The sequence below is a fragment of the Eufriesea mexicana genome, unplaced genomic scaffold (genome assembly GCF_001483705.2).
Source record: "Eufriesea mexicana isolate 0111107269 unplaced genomic scaffold, ASM148370v2 scaffold1482, whole genome shotgun sequence".
Classification (NCBI taxonomy): Eukaryota; Metazoa; Arthropoda; class Insecta; order Hymenoptera; family Apidae; genus Eufriesea; species Eufriesea mexicana.
In genome coordinates, this window is record NW_016909634.1 from 474,047 (window position 1) to 494,844 (window position 20,798).

General features: G+C 31.8%; 1 protein-coding gene across 2 annotated transcripts in view; it reads left to right on the forward strand.

Moving 5' to 3' along the window:
- The window catches only part of heph (polypyrimidine tract-binding protein 1 heph), a 325,042-nt gene that overhangs the window by 243,294 nt on the left and 60,950 nt on the right, over positions 1-20,798 (forward strand). For both annotated transcript variants that reach the window (XM_017901140.1, XM_017901141.1), the window contains exon 5: positions 13,461-13,601. In XM_017901140.1, coding sequence (XP_017756629.1) covers positions 13,461-13,601 — 141 coding nt within the window. The remainder of the gene's footprint in view (positions 1-13,460; positions 13,602-20,798) is intronic.

Below are 20,798 nucleotides of genomic sequence, written 5' to 3' on the forward strand. Positions count from 1 at the left end.
TCAAAGAAAATATAAACAATTTCAAATTCTTCGAGATTCTTTGAAATTCTTTTCAGCAGAGAAAAACAAAATTTCTTCTCACCAAATCATGCTAGAACAATACCACCATTGGATTCTGACGTCCAGAGAAGCTCTCAATCGCTTTATAGACTTTCGACCTCAGTCCGGAAGTAAAAGGCCACCTATATCAGTTGCAACAAGTAGCGGTAGGTTATGGTAATGTTCTCAGTCCGAGCACTTACGGTTAGTTCAGGAATGGGCCATCAGAAGGGGTTGGAAACTACCCCTTGGAGTAGTTATTTCGCCTGTTGAAAGCTGCTCCAGTCGAGTGTATAGTCAAAGTAACGGTTTCCACCAAGGCGATCCTACTCGTCCAAGGTTCTTCGTTTACTTCGTTTTTCATTTTCCTTTTTTTTTTTTTTCTTTTCTTTTTACTCACTCTTGAATTCTGGAAAACTGTCAAACTGTGTTGGAAAACTGAAAACTCTATTTTCATAACTCGGTTATCTAACAATCCTTTATTCCAAATTTTCATCTTCTTTGCTGTGATTTCTGTATAATATAGGAAATTATATTTTTGAGTACTATTAAGTAGTATAGATAGATTTAATTGATTTTTTTAATTAATAGAAGACTGTAACTTTCTTGTGAAATTGGAAGAACATATATGTTACTGGATATGACAATGAATTTCCATATTGATAATTTAGAATAAATTTTAAAAATTTATACAAACATTGAATTAATTTGATTTTAATATCTGTATGGTTTTCTGTTGATTACTATTTTTGAATATAATTTTTTAGTCATTTTTGCTGCTTTTACTTGTATTTGTAAAATGTTTACTAAAAGCAATCTTTTTTAGTAAACAACTGGTTTAATAAGAATTATTATTCAGTTTCTAAAACAATGGATCATTATGAATACTGAAATTTGTAAGCCGCTTTAACAGTCGTAGAATATCACAAAATTTTATCTTTGATACAATAGTAAAATTAATTTTGAATATTAAACTCTGAATTTAATAACTCACAAAATTGTAGTAAAAGTAGTTTTAAATTATAACATACTTAATCTTTATAATAATAGAAAAATTCATTAAATTTTACAAAATATCGTAGAAATTTAATTTTGAATCACACATTTGTAATAAAATAAACTTTCACCTTTCTAAGGCTAAGGAAAAATTTAGTTGTACCAAAAACCCATAGCAAATATAATCTAAAGCAGTGCAACTATAAGAAAATTAACATCGATTAAAAAAATTTCGCTAACCTTAAAAACTTTTAGCAGATTTAATTTAAAATTCCAAAATTAAAATCAAATTAACATCGACTAATAGAAATCGTAATAATTTCCACCTTCGTACCGAAACGAAATAAAATATTCCTTAAATTTCAAAATTCTGTTCAAATAAAATTCAAAATTGAAAGAGAAAGAAGAAAGAAACAAGAAGTCTCTTAAATACTTTGAACACCGAAATCGGTATCAAAACAATTCCCCTAACATCCCTAACTAAAAACGAAAAAGGAACCTAAAATCCTAGAAAACTCTTCAAACACCGAAATCTTAATAAAACTATATTTAGTTAAAATAAAATGTCAATCAAAATTAGAAAAAAAAAAAGGAAATCGAGGGAAAAACAAAATTAACTCCTCAACGATTTCATTTAACGCACAAAGGTGCCACGCAAACTGGGTTGCACCGGAACACGATTCGCTTTTTGCGATATTCACGGTGAATCGAACGATTCGGGCGATCGTTTTCGAGATTGCAGTGCCGAACAACCGTTCTGAATACAAGTTTAACGTATTATTGTTGCTCGACACAATAGACGCGGCCGCTGTTGTCGGGTCGCTGTTGCAAAATCGTGCTTAATGATAGATGAACGTGGATGCACCGGTGCCTGAAGGAATTGCCGGAGTTTCGAATTCATAATTCGACGAAACTTTTAACACGGTTTTGCACCAACTTCCACTGAATTTCCTGTTTCCATGTCGTTTTTAGAGCGCGGGACGTGTTACGATGTTTCGAAGGCCGTTTTTCGGGGGTGGAAATTGTTCGAGGTCGGCTGGTTGCTCGTAAAATAGTTGTCGGGGAATGTAATTGGTGGAGAGACGATCAGTGACTGTGTTTAGTCGAGGAAATAGTGCGAGGGTTTTTGTATAGAAAGTGAGGGTTTATTTGTATAGAAATGTGGGATTACTTTTAGGGTGCTTTTTTAGTGGGATTTAGCGATTAAGAGGGGTGAAAATAGCGAGTGTGGCGGTTGGATGTTAGGATTATTTAATAGATGGAATATTTCGTAAAAATATTATATAAATGATGGTATTTTAAAAAAATATTTTAAGTAACTTGGAATTTTTGAGAATTATATTTGTGAATTTTTAATTTGTAATTTTAACAATATTAGTACATTTTAATAATGGAATAATTTTTGCGATAGTGGTGAATTTTAATGATGCTAGAAAATGTTTTTTAAACTTCAATATTATGTTTTTGCAGTGTGAGTAACAATTACTTTGTATCTACTTACTGTCGTGGCAGTAAAAATGTAATTACTATTGCTATATTACGTGTAATATCTATAAAATATGGCAGAAATATTCGATCTAGAGTAATATATAGAATACTAATTCCTGTATTCTTATCTATAATCTAAGATATTGCATAAATATACAATATCTGTAAGTTATATATACTATAGATACAAAATATACCATAACACAATATTTAATTAATTTGAAATCCCAAAATTCGAGAATAATAATACTAATAATATAAAAATTTCATAATATAAAGTATGTCCTATAAAAGTAGAAAATATAATAAAATATAATAATAAACAAGAAATCTGTAAGTTATATACATCTATAGGTAGAAAATATACAATAACACAATATTTAATTAATTTGAAATCCCAAAATTCGAGGATAATAATAATACTCATGATATAAAAATTTCATAATATAAAGTATGTCCTATAAAAGTAGAAAATATAATAAAATATAATAATAAACAAGAAATCTGTAAGTTATATACATCTATAGATAGAAAATATACAATAACACAATATTTAATTAATTTGAAATCCCAAAATTCGAGGATAATAATATTTATGATATAAAAATTTCATAATTTAAAGTATGTCCTATAAAAATAGAAAATATAATAAAACATAATAATGAACAAGAAAATTAAATATCATGTATTAATATCGTATAACAAATGACAAGTAACGTCTACAAATTTAATACAACAAGTGCCACCTAAAAAGATTTTTCAAGTTGCATGTACTCTACTTTTCCAATTTACCTCACAATTTACATCTTCCTCTAATCCCTCTTAAAACCTCGATATTCCTTTCACGCTGTAATTTCACCATCCTTCAAATCGAAACCTTTCCACTTTATTTTTTTTCCTCTCTCTCTTCCTCTCTCTCTCTTTCTCTGATCAACTGCACCTCGCTCTAATTCTCCCTCATTTAAAATTCCACGCTTTCCTTTTGTTTATTTAGCACCTCCATCGCGCGTTTTGCTTATTCGCCTCTCCTTTTCTCTATTTCTCCTCTCTCTCTCCCTCTTTCTCTCTTTCGCCTCTCTCTCTCTCTTTCTCTCTTTCGCTCTTTCTCGTTCCACCTTCGTCGACCGTTTTACATTTCTTTCATCGAGCCACGATTTTCTTCTTATTCCCACAATCCCCGCCCCTTCGCCACCCTTCGCCCAGAAATTAAGGTACAAGTTTAATTGAGCCTTTCCAGTTCGCAGCTGGCGACTTTATTATCGACATTCAGTATAATTAAACCATCTGCATCTTTTTAAGCGGCGAGAAGAGAAACGTGTTCCTTTGAAGCTTCTTCAACGGAAGCAACCCCCTCGGTTTTTCTCTTTCTGCCGCTGTTTCTCCCTCTCTTTCACACTTTTTAATCTTTATCCTGCTTTCTCTCGCTATCCCTTTCCTTCTACTATCTCGAGGTTATTTCGAAAGTTTGTTAGCTCGGAGAGAAACGACACGGACACGGTTTTAAGGCGATTTGCACGAGAATGCGAATTCACGCGATTTCCTTAGAAAAATTTGGGTCGACGGGTGGGGAATGTTCTTTTCTCTTGGAATTAAGGAGAGCATAAATCTCGATGTAACGTGTATGGTCCAATCCAGGAATAAGTTGGGATTTTATTCAATTTAAAATTTTAGTAACTTTTGTGTTTTCATGAAAAATTACTTTTAGTTCATTTTATATGCGTGTATATTAATTTGTATTTTTTTTTTAAGATATAATTCCTTAAATATTTGATAATTTATCATTTCTTTAAAGTAAATACTAATATATTATTTATATTTTTGTTAATGTAATAAATATTAATAATTCTTGCATGAATTAATAATACAATTTATCTATTTGTTTATTGATTTCTCATCTTTTAAAAGTATTTCAATAATTTGAAGTTTAGGCAGAATTCTCGTCGTACAAAATTTTATAAATTTATATACAAAACATTTTTCTTTCTTTCAAATTATATAAAATTTTTTAAAATCATTCTTCCAAAAATTAGTAAAAAATACTGCTGCTTTACTCATAAAGGTATGTTTCACTTATTGCAAGATAAGTAACTTAGAAAATCACATTCCTCTGACTATGCTGAAAGAATATGCTTTCGACGTTCAAATTCAATTCAATTCATCTTAAAAAGTTTCCACTTTGACAATAAGATCTGCACTTCCACTTTAATTCGCTCTGGATCCGGATCGAAAATCAATTTTATTAAAAATTCCCGAGTTTATTCATCGCGATACGCTGGGGAAGCCTGGAGGAAATTAAATCTGAGGTAAGAGGGTGAATTTTCACGGCCGCACAATGCTTTTCCATTTCTTTGCCGGGAGATTCCTTCGATTTCGCGTGTCTCCTTGGAAGATGTACGAGTCTGATGGGATTCTTTCGAAAAAAGGTGAAGAAAACGTAGCGAAGAGAGATGCAGGGCTCGAATTTATGGTGAACACGCACGAGGATTTATGGTTTGCTAATTGGAGAATCGAAATCGAAAGTTAAACGATGGAGAATTATCGTGGAATGTTAAATTTCAAGATATCTTAGATTTTTCTAACCGTTATAAGTTGAAATGAAATTTGAATAACAGAATTTGTGAAATAAAATTTCTTTCTTTCTGTATTTTTTCTGTTTTATTTTGGCAGCTAAAATTAAGAGAAATTGAAAATTAAAAATTTAAATGTGAAACAAAAATTAAAGAATTGTATGAAAATGAAAATGAGAATTTTTGTAGATAATAGATATACAACATTAATATATTTTTTATTTGAAATTTATGAAAAATTTTTAGAAAAATAAAAGATTCCTAAATACAAAAATTTGCAAATGTGAGAGTTGGTATGAAATAATCGAGGAATATAATCAATTTTTAATTTAAAATTTAAGAGAATTAAAATTTCTGCGAATTGAGAAATTTTCCAATTCATACAAAATTATTTATAAATGTAATTAATTTTGCATATATAATAGAATTTAGGAACATGTACTACACACAGTTCTTTATTTATTAACTTCCCTCACTTAGACTCACTCACACTAACCTTTCATTCCAAACATTTTGTCCTGAAATTTACGTCATTCATCCGCTTTCATGACTGTCATATATTTACTCAGTAAAATAACCTCATATTTATAACACTATTTATAACATTTATAAACTTTGACATAATTAAATTTTTATTTTTATTATTTGTTCCAACTCAAATTGTTATTTAATATATTACAAATTATAATTTCTTATACTTATCCTGTAAGAAAGATTGTCTAAATCGATTACTTTAAAGCCCAGTAATTTTGAATATAGTATAAAATTAAAAAATAGCATAATCACTTACTAACCATACAAATAACAAATCGGACAAATATAAAATTAATTCTCTTAGGTTTCTAATAATCCTCAAAAGAAATTTCTCAAAAAGAGAGAAGAAAGATAAGAATATTAGAACCTTACACCAAAAAATTAAACAAAAATTTCTCGAAATACCAAAATTCATATGGCTTTAGGTAAATCTACGCGATAGTCACTGAAAACTTCTAAGGTGACAGAATGTCAAGTTACCTCTTTAATTTGTCATCTAAACCAGAACTCGGTTGATTATTAATCCTTTGGGATTAATAATGGGAGCCTTTCAGTCGCCATTTGATAAAATTTCGAAGCTCGATATTCATAAATATGTCAAATTTCAGATAATGTAACGGTGTGCGAGGTACCGAAATCAAATAATTCTACGTGATAATTATCATACAATTTCTTATTCACTACTCAGAAAAATATCGTCAGCTTTGTAACAGAAAATTTTTGGACTCCTATACTTCTTTGGCCAAAAAATAGTCGAGTGCAAAGGGTTAAGCCTCTCGCTATTTCCAGCCTCCCAAAACCCGTGAATGGAAAATGCCATGCTCGCACGATGAAACTTTCAATCGACCCTAACACGCGATTAGAGTGACCCAGTACTCACCATTATCCCGGAAACGGAAGTTTATAACGGCTGAATATTTCGTGACATCTTTTAGCCTCGCGTAAAAGCACACCTTAAGTACTGTGAATACTTTGGAATCAGTGAATGTTATTACAGTGACTCTTAGATTGTAAAGATGTAGGCGAGCCTCGTTCGGTGTTAAGAAGTCTTTGAATGGTTGATGAGGCAGTGAAAAAGTTAAAAACTTACTTCTGTTTACCGTGACAGGAATATTTTAATGGGAACTTGAAATGTGTAAGAATATGTATCGCTTATCATAGATTTTTTACGGTTTCTTGAGTGCACAGGGTGTTTCGAGATAAGTGGCGTTAAAATTTAACGGGGTTTGATGGCGTTTGCTGGATAATGGCTGGAACTAGAAAGTTTGTGGATTCTTTCAATTTTAATTGACAGTAATTCGTAGTAGCAAAAGCGTGTTGTAAAGATAGTGTTACGAAACGTTATGAAATATTTTGTAATTCCTACAATCAGTTTAAAATTGATTTCTTATATAGAATATTGGTATAGATGTAGGACAATAGTTGACAATACTATTATAAAAATAGTGTTGTGTAGTATTATAGTATCGTAAAAAGCTATCATGAAATGGTTTTAATTTAAATGCGTGAATTAAGAATATTATTGGAAAAGATTGTATTTATTATTATACAGTGTGGATCACGTAACATGACCATCTACATCATCTCTTATTGTTTATGTTTAGTTTGTATTGCAGAGATAATAAATATTATTTTATCTTGAATTGAAGAATGTTAAAAAATGACAAGATAATTTTTGTTAAATTAACTGTGTTACAGAAGACAGAAAAAATTATCTCACTGAAAATGAAAACAGTAGAAATGATCCACCCTGTATTTAGTATTAGTTTAGTATAGTATGGTATACATAGCAACAGTACAATACTGAGATATTTATAATTAATACAATTATTATTCAATTGAAAACATGAAGAGGTTATATAATGCATCAAATAAATTATATTATTATTTATTATTACATACTGAAACATTGGTAGTGTAAGTATAGTGTAATTGACAGCATTAAGATCTTGAGCTACTATATACAATATACTATAACATACGTAGTAACAATACACATTATACTGATAGATTCGGTACTATAATTATTATACAACTGCAAGCATGAAGAGGTTATATAGTGTATCAAATAAATTATATTACTATATATTTTTATTATATATTATTATTACATACTGAAACATTGTCAATGCAAGTATAGTACAATTGATAACATTAAAATCTTGAACTTGTATATACAGCAATAATACATATTACGTAGTATTAATACATATTATACTATACATATTACACTATTATAATAGTATTATAATACATATTATACTGATAGATTTGGTGCTATAATTACTATACAACTCACAAGATCAAGTCGTTATACTAGTATATATCATCTACATATAATATATCACTATAGTATACATATTAACAATTCAGTACTGACAATGAGACGTTAATACTATAATTATTATACAACATCCACGAACATCAAAAAGTTAGACCAAGTTCCCATAAACCCAAAAAGTAGTCTCTCTCTCTCCCTGAAAACTCAAAAGTGAGCTTTTCCCAAGAAATTCTTTCACTTTGTATACGTTACCTTCCACGCAAAGATCTCTATTCAGAGGTCCGAGTAGTACACATCATATCGCTCTATAGAATTAGGATTCAAAGGGCAAAGATCCGCCCTGGACCGTAAAACGTTGACGTTTCCCCTTGATCAGGCAGGTCCTGGTCAGAGAGGAGAACAGAGCGTTACCGTGGAATCGTAAAGAAAGATAACCGGAAATTACCCGGGGGACATAGTACGTATGTTTCAGTATGAAAAGCTCACGTTACTGCGTTTCGTTGCAGCTTCGTAAACTGTTGTCGTTGCAATCGCATCTCCTCTGCTCTCGTTTTATCTCCGCCTCGATTACGTGGTCCCTGGTGCCTGCGGATGATCATGCCTCCGCAGTTGATCTTGGTTAGAGTATAATGACTTCGGAATTCCACGCTGTGAATTCTTTATGTCAATCTTGATACGATTGTTGGAGTTCGTTACACTTGGTCAATATCGTTGAACTTGTGTGAACCTAATTACTATTAAAGAGGATTCCTATGATATCTTTGATTAAATTGGAATTTAATTGTCAATTTTAGTGGTTGATAATTTCGATTATGTTTTTATCTTTTTTAATACGTTTAACAATTCTTTTTTTATTTTTTTGTTCATATTATTATTATACGAAGGAAGCCGAGGTTTATTATGGTGATATATAGTGATATATGAGCCGTTCACTGCACAAATCGATTAACTCTACTTTTTGAAAAATCTTAAATTTAAGTGTCAAAGCACTTGGTATAGTCATAACTTTTTATATTTATAATAACTTTCCCTGATAATTAAGATTAACACCATTAAACGACAAAAATTTGTTGGCCACTGAATAATAAATAATTTATTTCAGAGGTCACTTTGATTAACTCCGTACTCTAATGTAAATCGTTGCAATAATGCAACTCAAATGCACTAGCAAGCCATGAACGATAACGGTGAATTTTTTAGCGCCGTCTTATCAGAATTTAAGTAAAATTTAGTAAAATTTAAATTTATTACTTTTTTCACTTGCCAAATCGATTAATTCTTCCAGTACCATAAAAATGGTAACATTACTAACGATTACCTTTTGGCTATTTTTTCTTATAAATTTTATGTACCGTTAGATGAAAGTTACATTTGTATTTATGCATTCTACGATATTTATTTCGATTTAAATTATAAAGGGAATTTTAAAAAACAATATCCATTATTTCATTGCATTTCTCCACTTTTTGTTTTATGGAATTAATCAATTTGTGCAGTGAACGGCTCATATAGTGATAGCACCTTGGGTGTGCAATAATCAAACATTATGTGTTTACGTTATACTACGTGGTGTTGCCTTCTGTTCCTGTTCTGATGCATTCTGAGTAACGTCTGATATGTTGTCTTCGAGTTCTAAGTGACTTTTAATGTGTTGTCTTCGAGTTCTGTGTGACTTCTGATGTGTTCCTACCGAGTTCTGTTTTGCTTCGGTGGGTTTGCACACGTAGGTCCAATCAATTGGGTCTGGTAGTAGATTGTAGGGTTATATGTAGTCTCTGATAATTTTTCATAATTTTACGATATCTTAAAGTTAAAAAATTGAAAGTACTAAATCGAAATCCACTTTACTCTCATACACAAATACTTCAAAACCCATAAAAACAAACTCGAAGAAAAAGGTCTTTCTAAATTCCATTTTACAGTAAATTTAAAGAGAAAAGGAAACGCGTTTACGTCTCAATAATATCAAATCCACGTGCAAAAAGGTGACATCATTATTTGACAGAGGAGAACCATGAACCCGGAGGATCGAGTTTCGAAGACATCAGAGTTTCCGGTTTTATTAGTTAATTTTATTTTGTCCGTTTTATGGCCTGCACGCCACTGAATTTCTCGTAATTCCATACCGACATAAAAATACTTCGACACGTTGGCTCCCTTATACCTGGTGGTCATTCTAATTTTACACGAACGGTCTACGTGACCAACGGGGATCACGGCCATAAATGCCACGGACTTCAGAACTGCCAGAAATTCGCCGTGCCGGAAGGAAGTTGGCATGAACTTCGTCGCATCGAATTATCCACGTGTGTCTAACTCGTCTGTCGAAAATATTACATTTGTTTCAGGAAATTTTTGGCTGATTTAACAAAGGGGTTTCTCGATGGAATAGCAGACATCGTTTGTACATGTATTGGAATTTTTTAGAAAGTCTTGTTGGAAAGATTACACTAAAATAACGACAGGAATATAATTTTGATTTAAAGGGGTGATTTCATCCCTTGCACTGTGATTCGATTATGAAAAATTCTGTACCGAGGAAGAATTTAATTTTAATTTGTTATATATGCATTTCCTTTAAAATAATATTATTAAAATAATTTTGATTATTTTAAGTATCACATTATAATTATATTTTAATATTTTATCGAATTAATTATTTTGACTGTTTTAGTTTTATTATTGTTAATCACTATTAAAAGTTATTAAGATTTATATAAAGTTTTTATATACTAAAATATGTTAAACATAATTCACAGCAATGCGAGTGGTTAATTATTAGTATAGTATTTATCGTGTGAGCTATGTCGATAATTCTAGAAATACTAAAAATGAAATAATACTGCAATAAGAGTCTTTACTATCATACTCTAAATACATTTATGAGAAATAAGGTTTGAATAAATTTTATTGCGAACTCTTTTCTATTCTGGTTACTCCTTGCCTTCTTTTCATTTCGTACATTCCATGCCATTACTGCCAACCTAACATTCTGTTTCTTAGTTCATCGCACATAACCTACATTTGTCATCCACTTCCTCTTATGACTGTTACACATTCATATCTCACTCATTCAATAAAACAACCACACAGTATACCCAGAGTGATCTTCTCGTCTAAGATACTCGAAAAGAGGAAAAATATCGTACACACAATATCAGGAAATACGTGAATGAAGAGTATTGGTTTTTCTATATTTCATATTTTTGTACATTTTATATTTTTCTGTCATTTATTCTTCTCTTTATTTTATATTCCTTTCTGATTTATTTCTCCCTTTATTTTATATTTTTCTATATTTTTCTATATAACGTTGAGTAGTCATTGAGTAGTCATAGATGTTTATAACTGGTATCGATAGGCGACGCCATTTGTCTATATCCAAGTACTCTTTTCTTTGTTTTTGATGCGATCCCTATCAATTATCGATCTGTTTACATCTGTGACGGTTGTACTCTCTGTTTTCTGTGCAATTAGGTATAACCAAAGATACAAAGACGTTTATTTATTTATTTTTTTTTTGTTTCATTAGTATTATTATAATTTGTTAAGTGATTTGATTTGTTGATCGGTCTGATCGACAGCGTGTGACCCGATTTTTTCGTTTGTCACCGTGATTTGTGGACCCATTTATCCTTTCACGTTACTATGTCCTCGTTTGCCTTTGTTTTGGGTAGCAGTATGCTCTCCTCTATCTTTGTAACTGGTCATGACAGGTGTGTTTCTCAAGCGTCTCATCTAGTCTCTTAAGTATAATAAATTAATATTCCCACCTTATTATTGTTATAATAATAATAGTAATTATAATCAGAGTAATTAATATTGTTATTAATTGTTATCGTTGTTGTTATTATGTTAAACACTTTTATTTCTCAACATATGAATTTTCTATACTTTTATATGCTTTATTATACTTATAAATATTTCTAAATATATATAGTTGTATATTTGTAGATATTTTATTATCTTTAAAAAAATATTGCAATGATATTAATTTTTTTTTTTATGATGTTTTTGTCCCCAGAACTCTACAGTGTTAATCTTCTCCTGTAAAACCAGATTTTATTTATAGTCAAAGACTATAGAGTTTCTTTTTAACTGAAATATATCGTCTTAAAATTATTCGAGAAACACTATGAATCATAGAATATGTTTTCATTTTTTCTTACACTGTATTTAGATAAAAATCGCGATCAGTTGGATATTTTCAGTAATTGCAAAATTAAAATACCCGAAGCAAGTTATTATATTTTGACCCTTTTGATAATTCTAGTCTCTATATGGGGATCATTTTTCTTCTCAATTTTATATTCCAGAACGGATACAAAGACTGGAATAAATATCGAATGATATAAAATCCTTTGTGCCCAGTTTCGCGATAAATTATGTGAATTTCACGTTACATATTGATCCTCATTTTCCAAACAGACAACTGTATCTTTGCTCGGAACGTAGCAGAATCGAAGTAATTGGTCTGTGTATTTTATTTTTCCGTGTACACAACGCGTTTGCTTTTATTTGAACGTGGATGACGCAAATGGATGAAAATACGCTCCCGTGACGCATGAACTTTATTTTTTTATCGGTGTATAATCTCGAAAAATGTGTTTGCTAGGATGAAGCAGTTGGAAATTCAGTATCATCGAACACGTATATCGATCGATACTGTTGTTTGAGGAAATAAAATTTTACAGTAGTAACTCTGCTGCGTATCGTTGTACAGGTATATTTCGAAGTGCAAATATTTTTGTGTTCCTGAAACGTTTGAAGCCCGGTAAATTACCATTTTGCGTCTCCTAACTCTAACTAACAGGTCACATGAACACAATCGAAACTACAAAAATTGATACACCTTATTCTTTGACCAAAAATTAGTACAATATGAACACTTTATTATTTGACCAGAAATTGATACAACTTGAACGCCATAATTCTTTACCAAAAATTGTTTATTACTTACATCAAACTTAAATACAAAATATTAATAATATTACGATGATATAATCTATATCATAGCAAATATCCATATAAATATATAAATATATCTATTTAAATATACTAATTATACTAAACTATACTAAATATACTACACTATAAAACCCACTTATAACTATAAGCTTAAGTCTCATATAAAGCTAGAAGTATAATGATTCATATTTCTTTGGGTTGTGTTTGTTACTAAAAATTGCTGTGTCTCCTTATTTTGTGTGGTTTATTTTATTTTATTTTCAACTATAGCGTAATTTCAAAATTTCAAAAAATTGTGTAGAAAGATAATGGACGCCTATTTCTTGTAATTTTCTTTACACGAATAAAAGTTCAGTTTATTTTATTACTATAATCGAATTTTAAGTGTTCATTCTTTAATTTTTTAACTTTGAACTCCTATAAGCAATTAATGAAGCTGAACAAAATGATCTTAATTTGATGTCAAACTAGACTTAAGTTTATTTATCTTTAACAGAACTTTAGTAGTTAAAATTGATTAGAAATTTCATTATGCATGTCCAAGAGAGTATATTACTAACCTTTTTTGTTCTTTTCGTTTGTTACAGAACTCGAACAATCAAGTGGCGCTTCCTGGACAGAACCAGGTGGCCCAGACGCAAGCAGAGACCCAAGGGGGCCCCAATACCGTACTCAGAGTCATCGTCGAACAGATGATTTACCAAATTTCCTTGGACGTGCTCTATCAGGTGAGTTACGACTTGTATTTCGCCAGCTATCGACTAATTCCTCGTTAGCTATGACACAAACCGATGATTAGTCGCATTTTGCTGCTTATGGATGCCGAAGTTCGGTAATTTGCAGGTTCCACAGGTCATTGGTGGTCTCTTGACCTGTTTTGTGAAGAATTCGCTAATTATTGGAATGAGAACTATTAGTTAAATAGGATTTGATTGCTTTTCTAGTATAAATTATGAATCTTTGGTAAATAGTATAATGGATTGAAAATGGATCGAAAAATCAATTAATTAAAATTATGGTTATTTTAGATTTTATTAAAAGAGTATTATTTTCTTGCGTTATCGATTCAATTTTTAGCTTGGAACTAGGAAAATAATTCTCGTATCCATAATAAATTCAGAAATGGTTAAAATTATTATTATTATTAATAAATTATTAAATGTGAACGTTAAAAATTACACTATAGAAATTGTTTTACTTGTAATATTGATAAAATATATTCTTGACGAGACAAGTCACACGAATTATCGATGTTAAGAAAATAAAATAAATTTATACTCAACAAAATATCAGAAAACAAATTGAAATAATTGCAGAAAGGTTTATTACGATACACCAAATAATTTTCACATGAATACATCATCTGCGCATCACGAACTATTCACTTTCGAAGAATTCGAAAAATCAATATCGCACAGAATTCGAAAAAATATTTTTACGATATTTCAGAAAACCTGCCAGGAATGTCCCTATCAATTCTTGTGAAGAACAAAAGCAAGGCAGCAAAACAAAGCAAAGCATTCCAAATTTCAAATTAGATCATACATCGAAATCATTTACCGTACATAGAATTCGAAAATTTCAATCATTTCCACTCGAGAGAATTTCAGAACCTACTTCACAACATATTTATCAAACAATCCTGAAAATGGGAAATCGAGCAGAATGCACATTCCAGATTTCGGGTTACACCGCACAACGCAGACTATTCCCCTTCAAAGAATTCGAAAGAGGGTGGACGAACGTCCGCGCGAAATTTATTCGACAACAAGGGGTGCACGGGCATCGTGCGCGGTAAAAACGGTCGAAATCGTCGGGAATAATGCAGGAGATGGGAAATTAATCGGATTTCGCGGCGTATCCGGCGAATTCGATTCCCGATTAATCGGATATTTTCTTCTTTCGCTGGTTCGCGCGCGGATTACGATGGGAAAGGGCCGTGGCATATTTCGTCCGTCGATCTCGCTAGATTTTTCGCCTCGTTTTCGTTAATGGAATATTAAACAATCCGCGTTGGCCGGCGAAACGTTTACCGTTTCGCTCGAAATCGTTCGACTTCCGATTTTCCACCATTTCGAGGCTCGTTTGCCTCGTTTAAAATCGATAATTTTATTGCCAGTTGAGTTTATTGTTGTTTGATAAACATTTCGTGAGTTATTCGCGTGAATTTACGGATTAACGAATGGGAAAGTGATAGGTTAGGTAGTATACGGTCAGGCGCTATTTTCTTGAGTGGCGTTGCAAAATGGCGGCCAGGCTTACAATCAGAACGATCGGTAATGTAGAGTGTGATCGTACCATCGAAATATATTTGATTTAGCGAAGATTATTTTTCATTCTGTCGATTAGTTTCTTCTCTACGAGTGTAACGTTACTATAGTTCAAGATAATAGCACAGCCTGTAATTTTCAGTGTTCCTTGTAATTAATTCAATGTATGCATATATTACATATGTACTCACATGATGTATCTCGTTCCTAATAATACTGAAAAATATTTACCACAGCTAACATTTCTTTCTACAAATTTTACTTTTTTATGTGAAAAATGGCTGTCATAAAATGATAACACAGGTACCAAAAAAGCAGATCAACGAGATTTTGTTTTTTGAATGTGGAAAAGCTTTTTATATATTCTTATGTGAGGAATTCGAATCTGGAAACAAGAACTGCTTACCATCTTATGTTTATGAAATAAGTAAACAAAAATTAACGATTTTTGCTACTTTTACGAAAATATTCCGAAGATAGTAATTTTCTTCCAAAATTTTTATCAACTGCTTTGTATAGTACTAACCTTTCCCTGTAAAATCAAATCTGATTTACAATCAAACGATCTTCTTTTGCCGTGATATATCACACTGATTCGAAAAACACTGGAAATTATAGTGTGCTGTGATTTTATCGTCTACTGTATTTATTAGTTCTAGTAGAATTATTTTTTACGTTATATAAAAATAATTGAAATCAATCATAATGAGGCATTAAAGTACTTTGTCTCTTATATAAGAACTAAAATATATCTATCATACAAAATTTTTAAATTAAAAAAATATATTGGTATATTTCACCATTAGTATATCTCATTTAAATTGTGGAAATATATTGGTACATTGGTATATTCCGTACCAAAAAAATTCGTACAGTTAAAAGTGGGATTTATAATAAATAAGCAACAATTATTTAAGTCTCTAAAGTTGCATTCCTAAACTGAAAAAAATAATTTTTTAACGTATAAATAAGTCTGCATCCTTTTAGTAAATTAAAATGTTAACTAGAGGAATGAGATACAGATGAAATATTTTAAAAAATATTTTTTAAATGTATGAACCAGAGTCCTGAGATACAAAGTTATGAAAGCATGTTACGAGTATAGGATTTCGTTCAAAATATTCCGAATTTCATGCAGCCAAACGTGAAAAAGTTCGTAACAAATAGGTTACTCTTTTAGGGCTTTCCCTCCCATAACTTAATTTATAACTTTCACGAATTCATACCATTCTCTACAATAAATTCTGTATTCTGCCCAAAGGAAGAAATAGTTCATTCTTTTCCATTTTCAATTTTTCTTTATCCAATTATTATTCGATATTACTCACAATTTTCTAATCCACTATTAATTCCTGCTAATATCTTTAAAAATTCTGAATCTCTTACTAATATCATTAAAATTAACTAGTTTATTTCAAAAATAATTTCCTATTTTTCCTTCGTTGGTTACATTAAATAATACATACAGCATGCTAATTCCTCATTCCGTATAACCCATCAATGGTATCATATATTGTAAATTTATATCACAATCATATACCTATTATGAAGTTACAATCTGTCACAAATTCCGTAAGATTTCTTCCAAAATACAAGAAACACAAAATTGGTCGACAACACCAATCGATGAACACAATAAAACGATAGTCTACTACAAAACGTTTATTACACAACTATACACTGCACTGAACACTGGTCTATCCACACGTACACGACACACATGGTCAGCTGCAGAGCAGAATTATTCGTATCATAGAAGTAGAACCGATAGACTATTTTATTACACAACTATACACTGCACTGAACACTGGTCTATCCACATGTACACGACACACATGGTCAGCTGCAGAGCAGAATTATTCGTATCATAGAAGTAGAACCGATAGCACAGGTCGTCCTTTGGAGTCGATTGCAATTCGACATATAATGCTCCCGGCGAAAACAGGATTGATTGGCATAATGCAAAGTCATGGAAACACGCAATTGCGTGGAGCGCGATCGCGTCACACGGTTCGTCGCACGAATTTTGCATTACGAATTCGTAATAAGGAAACGGGGCCCGGACGGATTACATATTTACGGAATTACGAATAGCAATTAACGGTGCGTGGGAATTATGCAACCGCGTTGTTATTGAATTAATTCGCCTGTTTCGGGGCACAGAAGCCGATTCTCGTGGACGATTAATCACGTTGCGCGATGCTCGATTAACGACTCCATTTAAATTACCGCTGGATTATCCTGATTATTATCCTGGAGATTCGAAAGGTATCGCGACGTTGCTAATAATTTTCCGAAGTTTCCTTCGTCGAGGTTAGAGGTACGTGGAGTAAGGAGTGCGCGTGTAAATGAATGAAATACGCGTATTCTAATTGATTCCCCTAAATAACCATCTCCCTCTCCGTTCATTCCCAAAAACTGAGTGTCCCGAGTCAATGGAAGCTTGTTTTAATTCTTTATTACCAGCGTCCCAAGGTGCAATAAATTATCCCGTTCAACGAATGTTCCGTCCCGGAGAGCGTGTTTATAACATGATTTTTATTCTAAGACTTACACTTTTAACAGACCTAACGGTTTACAATATATTTTATATCGCGACTGCAATTCCGGAGGATAGATGTGCCTCACCGCCGTTCTAGCGGATTAAGTTGTAAAGGTAAAGGCGAAAGTTCAGGAATTTTTACAAGTACCAGACTCGACAGATGGGACCCACGTGTGACAGACCCAACGAGCGACGGACGGACACCACTTGTAAATCACGTCATTGACCATCAAAAATCGGCTCCTTGACAGTTTCCTACTCCTTAGCCAAAGGTCCTTCCGTCACACCCTCTGTCCAATTAAAACTCCTTACTTTTCCACCACCAACGTTTATTTTGCCCAATCAGAACTAAACTGAAGAAAACACCGGACAGGACACGACGAGACACGACATAGATCAAATTCGAGAAATCGGTTCGTCTTCGACACCGATCCTTGAAACATCTTACTTACACGTATAAACGCGTGTTCGAAACGGTACTCCGTTCAACGTCTCCGTTATAACTATTCTATACTTTTCTATAAATAAACGCTCTCTTTTATCAACACACACTTCGGGATCCTTATTATTACAACTAGTCACGCAATATTAATTTGGCGCGTGATAAGCGTTCTAGGACATCGAAGGGATTCGATAAATAGGACGCTACAACGAGGAAAGGCAGAAAATATAAACAAAAGGATCACGTGGTCAGTACTATAGTTGCAGCTCTATAGTTGCCGAACGTCGATTTTCAGGGACGAATAACGAGGAACCCTTGTGAAAGACCCTTGCATACGAGAGTCTAGCTTCTTCCCTTATGTACAATGCAACTGATAGTATTGGTTTTAATCATTTACCATACTCGATACCTTTAACAATTTTTGTCGTGTGTCCAAATTTACTCATCAGTGCATATCCCTCATAATAAGAATCAATCTAACTAGATCTTGGGACATCAGCGACAATTTCTTTCAAAAACTACGTCTCAACCTCACAAATTATACTTACAAATTATTTCTATAAATGTGGTTGAAACGAAAGAATTAACATATTCGCAAATGGCATTTTTCTTCACTCTTCTCGTGGGAACCCAAATTAATCGTAAGCCAAAGTGATTAACTCCAGTCTTCCAATTCTTTTTAATTTTTCTACCAAATGCTCAATCAGTACTCGAATTTTGATATTTAAAATAAATTTTTACTTTTCGCTTTCGTGAAGTTGGTCGAATTGGCAAATGAGCGCCTTATACGACGAAAGCTGGGCAAAAGGAAAAATATTCGAGAGCTTGGTACCGAGACGGAAATAAAAATTGTAGAATTTGTTTGAAAATACATAGAGATTTGTAGAAATTTGCTTGAAATTATGTCGATGGCAATCAGAAAGGGAATTTCAAATGACATAAATTCACGTCAGTGTAGAGAGAATAATAAATTATTTGTGTATTTACGTCAGTCATCGGGGATATGTTAATTTATTTCTTTCGATCTTATTTTGTTATTCATATTTGTCATTCGCATTTATTTTATTCTAGAGATCTACGTATATTTATACAAAATTTTGAATTAGGGTTAACGTCCTGTTTTTCATTCACCAAACAAAGAACTCGATTCTTATATCCTTCTCTTACATTTGCAATATTATAACCGAAAATATAATGATGTAAAAATATTTATAACTTTTTCTTATGATATAAAATCTTCTTAATTATCAGAAACTAATAATTAGTATTTATATCAATATCAATTAGGATCATCAACATTTCAGAATCTCTAAATTTCTAAAATTTGTTACTTCTTCGTGTACAATTAGTATTAATCTTTTGCCTATTTTCCAATCTTATAAATAAAAGTATAATACATCAGTATTACTCGGGAATTATTGAATTTCTAAACTTTCGATGTAATTTACGATCTTTCTGATGTTCCCGGAGATAGAGGAAATTTTAAGTCCCATGGCAAATATATATTTCCCATCTTTTCACGTTGAATGGACATGATAAACGACAGGAGGTGAGGTGAGCCAGTTGTATCTCAAATTTCTCGATAATACGTCAAAGTTAGTTACCTCGAATGGCGGAACGTTGAGGAGTGATAAGGAAACACTGAAATGCAACTGTATTGTAAAAAACGACACGATATTTCACGAATTTTTGCTTACGAGAAACTGTCGTTTACCTGCAACACTTTTTCATCTCGTTGACGTGTGGGATCGATCTCGAAAGGAATGCAACCAATCTTCATCGACACCGTTCACCAGTCGTCTATCTAACCTTTCTCTGTCCTTTCGATTCCCTCTCTGTCGATCATTCGATGAAAAATAAAAGAAAACCAAGAATAAAACGAAATGAAAATATAGAAAATTTCCATCGCGAAGAAAATGTGAGAGAGGAGAGGGGAAAAATGGAAAAAGACGAGCACAAAAGAGTGATTCACCGTAGGGAAATGTGCTGATCGCAATAAAAGTTCGGAAAAAGAAAACGTAAGACAATACCCATTGTGATGGTGCAGCTTTTGTTAAAATAAGAGTGAAATGAAAACAACGGTTTGATAGGGACTCAAAATAGCACCGATTGCTTTATTTTATCGTTGGAAAAAAATATGAACAAACGAATTTTGACTTGGAATAAACCAGTGTAGCAATAGAATTTCTGCTCGTCTGAATTGAGACAAAATAAATCAGTGAAAGTTGAATATAAACAATAAACGATATAGTAAAAGGGAAAGGAAATATTTAAGAAATTTGTTTAAAAAAGAAATATTATATAAATATGTTTCTTATAATTGTTTTGTGAAATTACCATACATTTCTGTTACATTATATAACAGGTAACGAATTTAAAAATTTTGTACCAATCTTTATTGCATGACAATAAACTTATCACTAGAAATATTCATGTACAATAATTTTATAACATAAAACACAAAAAGAATGGCTGAAAACCAATTACAATTTTTTCAGAATTTCATCTTAACAATTTCTAACTTCCAAAATGGAAATTAAGTTCCAAAATTTGCACAATATTATTCATCATATATAACATTTAAATGAAACAGTCAATAACAGTTAACACCATAAGAGAAACACTATTTTCGGAAACACCATAATCGAACTGCAGAGATAAAAGAAAATAA